At 40.3% G+C, this 14,313-nt stretch overlaps 1 protein-coding gene across 2 annotated transcripts in view; it reads left to right on the plus strand.

The window, feature by feature from the left end:
* The first annotated feature begins 5,498 nt into the window (after positions 1-5,498).
* RNASEH2B (ribonuclease H2 subunit B) overlaps positions 5,499-14,313 on the plus strand; it is a 93,267-nt gene continuing 84,452 nt past the window's right edge. For both annotated transcript variants that reach the window (XM_043991263.1, XM_043991262.1), the window contains exon 1: positions 5,499-5,748. In XM_043991263.1, coding sequence (XP_043847198.1) covers positions 5,685-5,748 — 64 coding nt within the window. In that variant the 5' untranslated portion in view covers positions 5,499-5,684. The remainder of the gene's footprint in view (positions 5,749-14,313) is intronic.

A 14,313-nucleotide genomic window follows, 5' to 3' on the forward strand; every position in this document is an offset into this window, starting at 1 on the left:
CCCTCTCCCCTACCCAGATACTGAGGTGGTGTGTATATATAATGGGGGAGCAGATTATGTCCCTGTAAATTGGAGGTGGGGGTTGTATATTTGTTCTTATTACACCTTTGAAGGAAATATTCCTTTGTAAAAATTAATCTGACTAAAATTAATTTGGTTAAATGGAATTGGGTGGGGGGCAGCTAGGTGGCGCAGTGGATAGAGCATGGGCCCTGGAGTCAGGAGGACCTGAGTTCAAATATGACCTCAGACACTTAACAATTACTAGCTGTGTGACCCTGGGCAAGTCACTTAACCCCCAATTGCCTCACCTAAATAAATAAAATATTAAAAAAATAAATCGAACTGGGTGCAAAGGATTCCTAAAACTGGAGGTTCACAGTTAGCAGGAGCTTGAGCAAATGACAGAAGCTACCATACTCCCCCACTCCTCCTTAAGGTGCCAGAGAATCTTGAAGAGGGTTGAAATGTACCACACCTGGCCTTCAGGTAATAGGGGCCAGTGTAACCTTTTGGAGCTTAGAGAGAAAATGTACAAACTGACATAGTCCCCCCACACCCTTGAGCACCTTTCTCCTATAAGACAATTTGAGATAGCATTTATAGGTATCCTAAACAAAGAAATGTCAGAGAATGTCAATATATAGTTTGGGGTTAACATCTTACTTCATCTAATAGAACAATAATCACTTAAGCCTTTACTGAAATCACTCACTTCTTTCTTTGACCCCTCTTTCCCTCCAAGGATTGAAAGGACTTCCTCCCAATGGTCAATATCCGAATCCCTTCTGACTAGAAAAGAGGACACACACTGTTCTTAGGTAAGACATAGCACCAGTCAGTCTAGGGATGGGGGAGAAAACATCTTAATTAGACAAGAGATACTGTTTGTTTCTTCTAAGTTTGGTTAGCACCCTTACTCCTTTGTCCTCAGGCCTCAGGGTTTTTTTTGTTTTGTTTTGTTTTTTTTAATTTTTGAACTTCTAACTACTTTCCTAAAGGGAAAAGTCTGGAAAAGATTTTAGGCTGAAGAAATATCTGTTTCTTAATATTTTTAGTTGGACTATAAAGGAGGTACTTAATATGCACCCACAAGCTGTTGCTTTTAGTTCTAAGTTCTGGGGCCAAGAAGAACAAGACTAATCCTTCCCCCACATGACAGCCCTTCAAATACTTGAGGACAGCTACTCTGTCCCCTCCAGGTCTTCTCTTTTCCAGGCTAAACATCCCTCCTGCCTTCAATTAATCCTCCCATGGCATTGCCTCAAGGCGCTCCACCATCCTGTTTGCCTGAATCTGTCTGTATGCTTTCCAGTTCATACAATGTCCTTCCTAAAGATAGGGAATGGAAGGCCCACTTTTTGTTGGGGTGAGGAAATCAAATCCAACCTTCTTGATTAGTGATTGCAATCATGATTTACATTTCTTTGATTAAAATCAGCTCCAGCTGTTTTTTTTAATCTGATGAATATTTTTGTGATGATACAGAAATACACGGGAATAAAGTTTGTTAAAAAAAAAAATGACGCCTTCATCCAGAGACTCAGCAGAGATCCCTGCTGTTATGAACACTGGCTAGGTTTGCAACAAAAGGCTACACTCCAAGACAGTTAGATCCGTCAAAATGAAGTTCTACAAAGCTTTTTATTACCATAAGGGCAACTGACAGGCAGAGCATCCACTAAAGCCAAAGTCCTTTGCTGGGCAAGCCCCTTGGGAGTATTCACAATTTTAGATTTCCCATGCTCCTTCTGGGTGTTTCCCAGGCTCTCAAAGGACTTGGCTTTCAAAGGATCCAGAAGTTCATCTCACTTCTGATTTTAGTGACATGAAAGAAAGGGGAAAAGTATAAAAACAAAAGGATTTATGAAACTTGGATTTCTCATTGATAGTGGATGGAAAAAGGAGGTGGGAAGAAGATTCTGTAATTTCAAAAGATACCTTTTTAACTGTTGAGCACTGACACCCATTTCCATTGTGTGTGTGTTTTTAGTGTTATTGATGTACTTTGCTGTTATATCACAGTGAGCACTGGGGATGAGGGAGAAATGCTTTCTATGCCTGCTCCAGACTAAACTCTCATTTGTAACAAAAGAAAAACAATTAAGCCAAACAGCCAATTGATTGACCATGTTGGACAATACATACAACATTCTGCTGTACTAAACCCCTACCTCTTTACCATGAGGAGAGAAGTATGTTTCATCATTTATTACCTTTATTAGTCATACAGTTACAGAGAGTTTGGCTTCATATCAGCGATCTTTTTCATTTACATTGTACTCAGGTATATTTTTCTTTTGGTCTTACTTCACTTACAACTCATCCTGCATCTCTCTACTGCCGTTTTGGAAACCCACAACTAGGATGGCTGGGAGACTGTTGCATTCCAAGATCTGTATCCATACATCATTGTTTGGATAACATTTAAATGGAAAATAGAGGTTTTGTGCAGGGAGCAGCTACTTACTAGCTTATTGTGATTGACATTAAAGTTTCTTAAACTTGCAATTTTGTAGGTCAAGGAATAATCCAGGCAATGAGCATTTCCCCAGTAACCACAAAACAGCTTTGTGTTCAAGGCTTACTTCTGTGGCTATTAAAAATTATGAGAGTGCCCTATCTCTGTTCCAAGTTGTAGGGAACTTAGCTGAGGTTTCTAATATATTGCTACTTAGAAATTAGAGGCTATAGCACCAGTTTTGGGCATGAAGCATTCATTAAAGCATATTAAATATTAGTAAAGAGATAGCATATGGCTCAGAAAGGAGCAAGAGCTCACTGTGCCCACCTCCTCCGAATTCCAGGGGTTAGAGTTCGAGTGAGAGAGGAAGTTTCCCACTGGTCTGGAAGAAAGGCAGCCCTTCCACACTGCTCAAAGCTAATTGGCTAGCATCATTTAAATCTATTGGTTTACCTGACTTGAGGGGGTGGTCTGGCTAAGTATTTGCTAAGGTCAAAGTACAGAGGACAGACCCTCTGGAAGGAAAGGCTTTCAGGTAGGTGTGGTTTTAATCTCTATTGTCTGTATTCACAGTCCTAGATCCAACTTGACTGACTCTGGGCCAGTCTTAAAAGCTCAGAGAAAACTCTCTGGGTTAGGCCCTCAAGTGGAAGGGGCCTCTGGGTCCTCCAGAACCCTATTATTTTCTTACACTTCTGAATATCTTCCGCCTGTCCATATAAATGGCTGGGCAAAAAGGTACTGAGATGTTCTTTGTCCTGGAGTCAAGCTGATTGATTCCTGATTTTTCTATAGGCAAGTACAGTCATTTAAGGTTTGGATAAGGCTAAATCTGAAAGAGATTTCTGCCCACACTCTTACATAGGCATGAAGATTCCAAGTAATCTCCAAGACATTGGCCTCTTTTATTTTTCAAACCGGAGCCATATTTTCCTTTTTTTTAAAAAACCATTATCCCCTGTGGCTACCTTCCCACTGATAACAATGCATATAGGATTATAAATTGAGTTTGGAAACTCTTGTCCTATTTTCCAGACCTTTTCTGTCTCTTCATCTTCTGAAACAGATGTTGGCACAAAAATCACAATTATTTCTAGTGGTCTTTTTGCTCATGCTCATCATGAACACTGCACAATGGAATGACCAGGTGACTGGGGCAATGAGGTTTCTTTTTGCCTTTGACTATATGATAAAACCAACTTTACCATTTCTTTTATTTCCCTCTCCGAGGAGGACCTATATACCAATGCTTTCATTTAACCTTTATATCAAAACACTTTCCTGGAAATCCTGGGAGGGGGGTTGTACGAGTAGTATTATTATTCTCATTGTTTCAGATGAGGACAGTAAGGCTCACAAATTTAATCAACCTTTCCCAAGGTTACAAGAGTTGGGACTTATATACAACAGCACATTCCAATTTCTATAGGAACCTCAACAATTTACTTTAACGTTTCAACCACAAAACCAGGAGCAGAGAAACTCAACCGGATGAGTTGCCTAGACTAGGCTCAGCTGGTACCTCCTTCCTTCCTCCTGGAGGCATTTTCTTATCTTTTTCAGTTGAAGCTCCCTCTTCCATACCTCCCAGACCTTGAGAAATTACTTTGTATTTACCATCTGTGCACACTTAGCTCAGAAAGTACTTTTGGTTTTATCTCTTATTTCTAGCATTGTGCTCTGCACTTGGTAGGTGCTTCAACACTTTTTGAAACTGAATTGAATTAAAACTGATTCTAGGAGTTTCACAACTGGGTTCTTTTCTGGGCCTGATGGAGCAGGACTGTCATTTCTGTTCCAGAGGGAGGTCCAAGCTAGTGGGTCGATTGAGCTCTGGAGTTCTGGACTGCAGTGGGGCTAAAGCCCATTCCTTTTTTTCCCCTTTTTTTTGGTGAGGCAATTGGGGTTGTGACTTGCCCAGGGTCACACAGCTAGTAAGTATCAAGTGTCTGAGGTCACATTTGAACTCAGGTCCTCCTGACTCCAGGGCTGTTGCTCTATCCACAGTGCCACCTAGCTTCCCCAGCTAAAGCCCATTACTAAACCCAGCACCCATAAAATGAGGCCCCAGTGGAGGGCCACCAGGCTGCCTGAAAGAGGGATTAACAAACCCAGGTCAGGAAAGCAGACCTGTAGGGCGAGATTAGGGGATCTAGTCTCAGAAAAGCAAAGCAAAGATATGGACCCTTCTGAACATTTGTTAATGGTTAAAATAAAATGCATGGGATTACAAGGAAAACCCTAGAATAGTCAGGACATATACATACACACACACACACACACATATATTTGTATGCATATATGTGCCCAAATGTATGTGGATGCATATACATATACACAAATGGATAACTTTCTATATCCACACATTTGAATTTCACAGACCCCAAGTTAGGAACCCTTGCCCAGGGACTACTTTTATGCCCAGGCATTCTGCTCCTTCTGCAATAGCTTTGATAATGGACTCGAACTTCGCGGGGGAGGGGGAAGGGCGCGTGCGCGTCTAGTTTCTGAAAACAACAAACTCAGAAACGGGACACGCGAAGCTTCGGCGAAAATTCATCGGGGGCATTCTCAGAGTGACGCCGTAACTAGACTTAGTTATTGGCTGGCGCCAGAGGCCGGGCCCCGGGTCTGCAGCCGGGTCTAGCCCGCTGCCTAGCCGTCCCCTCCCCTTCTCGCTCCTCCCTAGCAGCCCGGCATCTCAGCTCGCCCAGCAGCAGGCTGGCGCTCTGCTTCCGGGCTTCGAGGCGCGCGGGATCTCCCTGGCCCGGGAGCTCGAGTTTGGCCTCTACCACCTTCCCCAAAGGGAAGGGGTGTGGCAGCGACTCCATCCGGCCTTTTTGTTTTCCCTTGGGCAAAGGCTCTAAATCTCTAGCCTAGGCTTGGCGCCCGAAAGAGGAACTATGGTTAAAGTCACGAGATTCACATTCTCCTCCGGGTTCGCGCCTCAAACTAAATGTAACCAAACCGTCCTCCTCCTCCCGCCCCGCTCCGCCTCCAACTAGGGCCCCACCCCGGGGGTGGGGGTGGGGACGCCGGAATAGACGCTATCTCCCGCCATTTTTCGATTGCATAAGATTATTTTTTTCAAGGACCCGCAGAACTAACCCCGCATCCAGGCCCAGCCGAACCAGCCCACGGCTAATTAGTGCCTCTGGTGTTGGGGAGAGAGCTGGGCGGTTTAAGTGCTCGAACCTCCTGGGGAGAAGGTGATTTTAACATGCTCTCTCACAAGAAGAGGCCGGCTGAAGTTCACTGCGATCAGTGGGTGCTCGTTGCACCAGGTAAAGGACCCAAAAGCAGTCGTTGGCCTCCGACCCACGTGGCCGGGGTGGGGAAGGGGGGAGGGGGAAGCGGGCGCACGCGTGCGCGCGCGTGATTTTGTTGTAACCCCCACCACCAGAAGCTAGGCTCCGGCTCCCACGCGACTGCGCGAGCTCCCCAGGGTGCGGGCCCTGCTCTCCGGCATTCCCTTCCCTGGGATTCGTTTGGAAATTTTCCCGGGAAAGGGGCGGGGCTTCTGCTCCTGCTGGTTGCACCTGGTGCACTAGGGAGTTTCCTCCCGAGGCACTTCCATGAGCTCCTCCAAACTGAGCATCCTAACGCGGGGAGGGGGGCTGGGAAGAGGGAAGATACCTCCCCTGGAGCAGGGCTTCTTAACCTTTTTCCACTCGGGACCCCTTTTCCCCCAAGATTTTTTTTTTTTTTTTGGTGAGGCAATTAGGGTTAAGTGACTTGCCCAGGGTCACACAGCCAGTAGGTGATAAGTGTCTGAGGTCGGATTTGAACTCAGTTCCTCCTGACTGCAGGGCTGGTGCTCTATCCACTGCGCCACGTAGCTGCCCCTCCCCCAAGATATTTTTACGTGACCCCGGCTATAAAGGTATATAACTAAGTATACATAACCTTTTATTGTTGCCAGATTGTTCGAGACCCTTACATTCAGTTACCCGACCCTGTATATATGGGATCTCGACCCACAGTTTAAGAAGCTAGGCTCCAGAGCACCTTTGGGGGTGGGGGTCTCCTGGGCCTCCAGGAGAGATGCAACGTTATTACCCCCTTCTGACAATCATTGCTGCTTCTGCTCCCCTGAGTAATGGCTCAGTGCCAAGTTATCAATCAATCAATAAGCATTTATTTATTTAGGCCTGTGTTTAGGTGCTAAGGGCTCTGGAGGAGAGAGATCCGGTGCCTACCCTCAGGCAGCATAAAGCCTGGTAGTTTATTATAATTCAACCCTACTAGAGATAGTCACCCAGTTTTAAAAACTGTTGCATGGGATTCTCTTTGAAAGCAACCATGCTTTTGAGTGTTCTTTATATGCCCGAATGTTACCCTTTCATTGGTGCAGAAGCAAGATGAATTATTACAGTTGGATCTTTCTTTGGTAACCATCCTTCTTCTTGTTTTATACATGCTGTTAGATTATTAAGAACAGAACTATGTTTAACCACATAGGATCAAATTAAAATTTTGGTCCAATTCGACCAACTTTATTAAGTACCTACTATGTGATCTTTGATGATGATGGTAATAACATCTGGCATTTATACCGCCCCTCCCAACAGTTTTCAAGACTTAATTGCTTACAGCTACACCAAGATTTAGGACATCCTGTATAGCACCTTAAAGTTTGCATAGTGCTTCAGGTACACTATTTCATTTGATCTAGACACAAGCCCCAGAGGTAAGTACTGCTAGTGTTCTTATGCCCATTTTAGAGATCTGGAGCCTAGAGAGCTTAAGCTTCAAGGGATGTTGAAGTTGGCTCTTGCCCCTTTTGTCTAAGTAGGTACAAAAATGTTTCTTTTGCATTGAGCAGTCAATTAGATGATAGAACTTTTGTAATCAAAATATGTAACAAGATGGTACCTTTAGAGCTGGAAGGGACGTTAGAGGTAATCACTAGCACAGCCTTCTCATTTGAGGAAACTGAAGCCTCTAAAAGTGAAGTAGCTATTGATGTATATTTGAAATTGAAAGCAAAATTTTTGGATGCAGATATGTATTATACACACACACATAGTACTTAAAAAAAGAAGTGAAAATCTACGCTTGTCTTTTGAATTCCTCTTTTTATTGGGGGGGGGAGGAGAGAAAAGGGGCAGTTTCCTTTCTTAAAAAACCCTTTAGGCTGTAGAAAGGCCTCAAAATAATGGGGGTGAAGTTAGAGATTTTATTTTGTTGCCTTTGTGTTTTAGTTTTTATGTGATAGATTCGGTTTGGAGTTGTTCCTTGAAAATGCCCCTTTTTAATGAAGTCCTCTTATTCTGGGCTTGAATTGGAGTTGTTCCTTGAAAATGCCCCTTTGTAATGAAGTCCTCTTATTCTGGGCTTGAATTGGCAGGCTGGGAACGCCACTTTGAATTCACTTGGACATGAGGAAAAGATCGACCACTTTAGCTTTGTTGTTGTTTTTTTGACTTTAGCTTTTTCTGGTGAGGCTAGCATTTGAGATATTTAAAATAACTGAGCTTGGTAATGCCCATAGGAGTACAATGAGGTGGACATTCCTTTCACTGTGCCCTTGTTTCAAACCTTAGCAGTCACCCAATGCTTTAAGACAGGGTGGAGGTTGGAACAACGTGGTCTCGTTGGCTCAGTGGAGAGAATGAGCAAGTGGAATTGTGAACGGAGGTTTGAAAATATTGGCTGGAAGTCAAAAGTGTTTTTGCTCTTTTATGGGATGGTAATTTTGATGGTATAACATCTAATAAGAGGGAAACAGGCTGCTCACTGTATTTAGTTGAGCAATTCAGCCTCAGTAAGTGCCATCTATTCTTGCAGTAAATTTAAGTTGGTGACAAAGTACTTGGCAAAAACACAGCAAACTGAAACGTTTTATATGGTAGATGGTGAAAAAGTTTGCATGATAAAGAAGTAATCTGACAACTGTTTTTGTAAGATTACATAGGGCAGAGAGCATCGGGTGGGGAGGGGACATAGAAATTTGTGGATATTGAAATACTTGATAATGAACCTCACACTGGAAGAGTCCATCCTTCCTTTTGCCTCTATCATGTCAATTATTAAAATTTTAAAGATGGGAACTCTAATCCATGGAGCCAAAAGTATATTTGTTAATTCTCAAATGTACAACATTTAGGTTTAGGACACTCTGTTTCAGGTTTTAGTGTAAATACTTTTCTCCATAGCATAGTGAATGGGGTGAAAAATCAGGGAAATCTAGGTTCAACTGTCACCTCTGACCCATCCTGCCTGTGTGACCTTGAGCAAATCATTTAACCTCTGGTGTCTAAACCAGCAGTGTCCAATGGGGACACTCAGTTGTACATAAGGATCCCTGTTGGCCACATTGACTTAGAGTACCACATGTTAACACTATTGATGTTCTGTTATATTTTTGTTTTGTTAAACGTTCCCAATTACATTTTGATCTGCCTCGGGACATACTTGGAAGTGGGAGCTACCTGTTTGACACCACAGACCCGGGCAACTCTGAGTAAGATTCTAAATTGTGCAAATAGGACCCACCTGCATTTCTATAGAGATTTTTTTTTTTCCCCACTAAGAAGTGCCCAGTACCAAATCCAAGCCCTCTCCCCAATCTGAAATGCTATAATGCTTCCCTTGGGTCCAGGGATCAGATAAAGTAAACAGACAGAAACATATTTAGCACCAGCAGAGCTTAATATACTCATTAAAGACAAGGCTTTTTCATAGCCCTTTAAAAAGAAAAGGGGGGGCGGCTTTCTCTAAAGTTACAGTTTGATTTATGTTTTAAAGACGGATTCCGTTTGATTTGTGTTAACTCTTTGGGAAAGCTGTTAAGGGAGCAGATGAAGAAATTTTGTTGCCAGATTAGAGTTCTGTCCCAGCCCAGCTTTGACTGCCATCTACCGGCTTCTGAGACCCAGTTCACAGTTAAGGAGCTGGTTGGTGCTTCCTTTGTAGGGCTGGAGCTGGTGTTGAGGATCAGCTAGTTAGAATCAGAATTAGTCATTTCCCTGAGGTTTAGTTGTTACTAATGGTTGGCCAAAATAAAGCATTATTAATAATAAGTAAATAATAATGCACAATCTTCTAAGACCAATCTCAGGAAAAGTGTATTAGTGTTTTCCTATGGATGTGGGAATGTGATAAATTAACTGAAGAAGGAAAAAGACACTTTTGGCTAATTGTTCACTGTATAGCTACAATGAAGTTTATTTTAAAATTGCTGTAAAACTTAACAGAATCACCTTGTTAGCACACTGTACTAATTAATGAAAAATTATATGCAAAGCACCTATCCTCCAGTGAATTAATCAGCCCAGACCAGTTGCTGGAAAATATCATTAGAGACCAAAACAGAAATGGAAATAGAATTAGAGGCTTATTAGAAATGGAAATATTTAAGTTACTGAAATTTAAGAGTCATCCATCTCCATCTTTGCATATAATTTCAAAGCAAATCAACGACTACTACATAATATTTCCTCATTTCTAAAAGCTTTAAGTTCTACAAAAACTTTTCTTAACTACAATTCCATGAAGTGGTCTTATCCCCACTTGACAGATGGAAATTGAGCCTTAGTGTCTCACGGTTAGAAAATATATGCCCCTGGACTCAGACTCAATCTTGTGTTCTTCTACTATGTCAGGCTGAATTACGTTAAAAGTAAATTAAAAAAAATATTTCCAGAGTTTCTGATATTTGGAAGATTCTCCAAGGGGATATGAGTCTTTGCCCTTCAGGTTTTTAACATCTCATTGGTCACACAAGACAGACAAATATAATGTTAAATACAACAACCTATTAAAAGATACTTGTGATATTCAGACTGAGAAATTTGACTTTAAGCAGAGAAAGATAGCAGATGAGTTTCCCATTTGAGCATGACTTTGACTTATCCTGCTTATAGAAAGAATCAGTAATACTTTCTGCTTTGAATGGCCCTAAATATTTCTTTAAATTGTCCAGGGTCCATGGGACAATTTCCAGCTACATATACCTACCAGCAAATGGGTCGGTTTCCATAATGGATTGTTGTATCTACACTACTAGGAATGTAGCTGAAGTTTTCCATTCTTCTTTACTGCTCTTGCTCCTCTGGAGATAACAGATGTTTGGGTCATGTTTATTATAGTTTCCCATGGGACACATCTTCAACTGCTAACAGCTGTAGTTTGTTGGTACAGACCTGAGAATGGACAGTGAAGCATAGAGCCTCCCCGGGTCACAGATACAGATACAAATCATATGCTCATCGAGGTGCAGCTGGGAATTTCACTCATCTCTAGAAGAGAAGAAGCCACTGTACCTTTTCGAATCCGTGGAATATTAGCAATAGAAAGGACTTTAAGGACTAGTCTAGTCCCATCTGCCTTTTTTAAATACGATGACATGTTGAGATCCATCTCAGCAGAGAGGTGTTTAGAGCAGTGCTTAAACATTGGGAGGCCTTGGTGAATATGCAGTGATTAAAAATAGCTATTACAGATGTTGATTGCACAGCCATTGAAACTCAGTCAGGTCAAATGAGCTGAGTAAATCTATTAGAGTGAATGGATCTTTAGTGCTTAGCCTTAAAGAAGAATTTTGAAATGAAGTAATTTTTCTTTGCTGTAAGTTATATTTTTTAAAACATAAGTTTGTTCTCTTGGGGAACATTAGAAACTTAGCACATTTTTTCAAGTTGAGATAGTTAACTCTTAAGTAAGAGGCAGTGAATAGCAATGACGGGAAAATCCAGATTTTGGTATTGTTTCGACCATTAACCCAAAGTAAACTTGGGCAATTGTTTGCTTAGTGCCTCTATGCCTCAGTTTTTCCATTTGTAAAATTGAAGTAATAATAGTGCCTCCTTTTCTCTTGTGATATTATGCAAATAGACTAGAATAGTAAGTATGAATGCAATTTGAAAGGGTTTTTTAATCATAAAAGTATTTTATTTTCTAGTTACATGTAGAGATAGTTTTCAACATTTATTTTTTATAAGATTTCTAGTTCCAAATTTTTCTCCCTCCCCTCCCCAAGACAGCAAGCAATCTGATACAGGTTATATATGTACAATCACATTAAACATATTTTTTCCATTAGTCATGCTGTGAAAAAAGAATTAGAGCAAAAGGGGAAAACGTCAAAAAAGAAAAACAAAAAAAATAGAAAATGGTATGGTTCAATCTGCATCTAGATGCCACAGTTCTTTTTTTTTCTGGATGTGGAGAGCATTTTCCATCATGAGTCCTTTGGAATTATCTTGGACCATTGTACTGCTGAGAAGAGTCAAGTCTATCACAGTTGATCAAAACACAATGTTGTTGATACTGTGTACAATGTTCTCCTGGTTCTGCTCTTCTCATTCAGCATCAGTTCATGCAAGTCCTTCCAGGTTTCTCTGAAATCCACCTGCTCATTGTTTCTTACAGCACAATAGTATTCCATTACATTCATATACCACAACTTGTTCAGCCATTCCCTAATTGATGGGCAACCCCTCAATTTCCAATTCCTTGCCACCACAAAAAGAGCTGCTATAAATATTTTTGTACGCGTGGGTCCTTTTCCCTTTTTTATGATCTCTTTGGGGAAAAGACCCAAAAGTGGTATTGCTGGGTCAAAGGGAATGCACAACTTTATAGCCCTTTGGGCATAGTTCCAAATTGTTCTCCAGAATGGTTGGATCAGTTCACAGCTCCACCAACAATGCATTAATGTTCCAATTTTTCCACAGCTTCTCCAACATTTATTATTTTCCTTTTTTGTCATATTAGCCGATCTTATAGCTGTGAGGTAGTGCCTCAGAGTTGTTTTAATTTGAATTTTCTAATTGGTGATTTAGAGCATTTTTTCATATGGCAATAGATAGCTTTGATTTCTTCATCTGAAAACTGCCTATTCATATCCTTTGACCATTTCTCAATTAGGGAATGACTTGCATTCTTATAAATTTGATTTAGTTCCCTATATATTTTAGAAATGAGGCCTTTATCAGAATTACTGGCCATAAAAATTATTTCCCAGCTTTCTGCCTCCCTTCTAATTTTGGATGCATTGCTTCTGTTTATACAAAACCTTTTAAATTTATTGTAATCAAAATCATCCATTTTGCATTTTATAATATTCTCTATCTCTTATTTGGTCATAAACTGTTCTCCTTTCCATAAATCTGAGAAGCAAACTATTCCTTCCTCTTCTAATTTACCTATGGTATCACCTTTTATGTCTAAATCATGTACCTATTTTGACCTTATTTTAGTATAAGGTGTAAGATGTTGGTCTATGCCTAGTTTCTGCCATACTATCTTCCAGTTTTCCCAGCAGTTTTTGTCAAATACTGAGTTCCTATCCCAGAAGCTGGAGTCTTTGGGTTTATCAAACAGTATACTACTGAAGTCATTTATTACTGTCTCCTGTGCCTAACCTATTCCATTGATCCTTCACTCTATTTCTTAACCAGTACCAAATAGTTTTGATGATTGCTGCTTTATAGTAAAGCTTTTGCATTTTTTCAATAGTTTCCTTGATATTCTTGACCTTTTGTTCTTCCAGATGAATTGTTATTATTTTTTCTAGCTTTATGAAATAATTTTTAGGTTGTCTGATTGGTATGCCACTGAATAAGTAAATTAATTTAAGTAGAATTGTCATTTTTATTATTGCTCAGCCTATCCATAAGCAATTGATATTTTTCCAATTATTTAGATCTAATTTGATTTGTGTGAAAAGTGTTTTGTAATTGTGTTCATAGAGTTCCTGGGTTTGTCTTGGCAAGGAGATTCCTAAGTATTTTATGTTGTCAACCATTACTTTAAATGGAATTTCTCTTTCTATCTCTTGCTGCTAGACTTTGTTGGTCATGTATAGAAATGCTGATGATTTATGTGGATTTATTTTATATCCTGCAACTTAATTTGAAAGGGTTTTTTAAAATTCCATGTGTACTCAGGTATGTCCTTGTCTCCTTGTTTGAATGTTGAGCTCTTGGCTAATAAGATTGTTTATTCAATATATTTGTATTCCCCAGAGCCTAGCACAATGACAGGCACATAGTAGAAATTTAATAAATAATTGTGGGGCAGTTAGATGGAGCAATGAATAGAGTGCCAGTTTCAAATATATGATCCTAGGCAAGTCACAAGCCTGTTTTCCCCAGTTTTCTCATCTGTAAAATGAGCTAGAGAAGGAAATGGCAAACCACTCCAGTATCTCTGCCAAGAAAACCCCACATTAGGTCCTGAAGAGTCAGACAGGACTGAAAAACAATTGAAGAAAAATGATTGATTAAACTGATAAAATACCTTGCATTTATTCCTTTGATATACATTCTAGTTGAACAGAAGACAACCTGGGAGCTGGAAAATGGTCTGGAATTGTAGTCAGAGATTACAAATCCTGGGTTCAGATCCTGACTCTGCTGCTAACTTAATTCTAAAATGATGGTCTTGGTGTAGACAACCTCAAAGCTCTCTTCTATCTCTAATACTTTAACCTGTCAGACAAATTTTAGAGAAGCTTATTTTCCTTCTTAATTTTTTTTTGTGTGAAACCACAGCAGTTTTTTGTTATTATTTATGATAATATGTAAATGCAGCCCTTTGGGGAAAAAAGATCTAAAAGAAATACCCCCTTTAAAAATTTAATAATAAATTTGCACAGTTTGTTGGAAAGGAAAGCAGGTTTGAATGGTGTTCTTATTGTTTGTAAAAGTTTATACTTTTGTGTAAAATATATCTAAGTGATAAAGGTATCCATTTGCCTTCAAAAGTGACAAGTTTGTTTTAATGGGTTGGGGCTCAGTGGTACTGTCTGTAGCAGTCACCCAAGAGAAAATTCAATTCCAGGACTGTTTTAAGATAAGTTTTGAAGAATTATGCTCAATTTCCTGAACAATTTCAGTTAC

The sequence above is a fragment of the Dromiciops gliroides genome, chromosome 3, assembly GCF_019393635.1.
Source record: "Dromiciops gliroides isolate mDroGli1 chromosome 3, mDroGli1.pri, whole genome shotgun sequence".
Taxonomy (NCBI): Eukaryota; Metazoa; Chordata; class Mammalia; order Microbiotheria; family Microbiotheriidae; genus Dromiciops; species Dromiciops gliroides.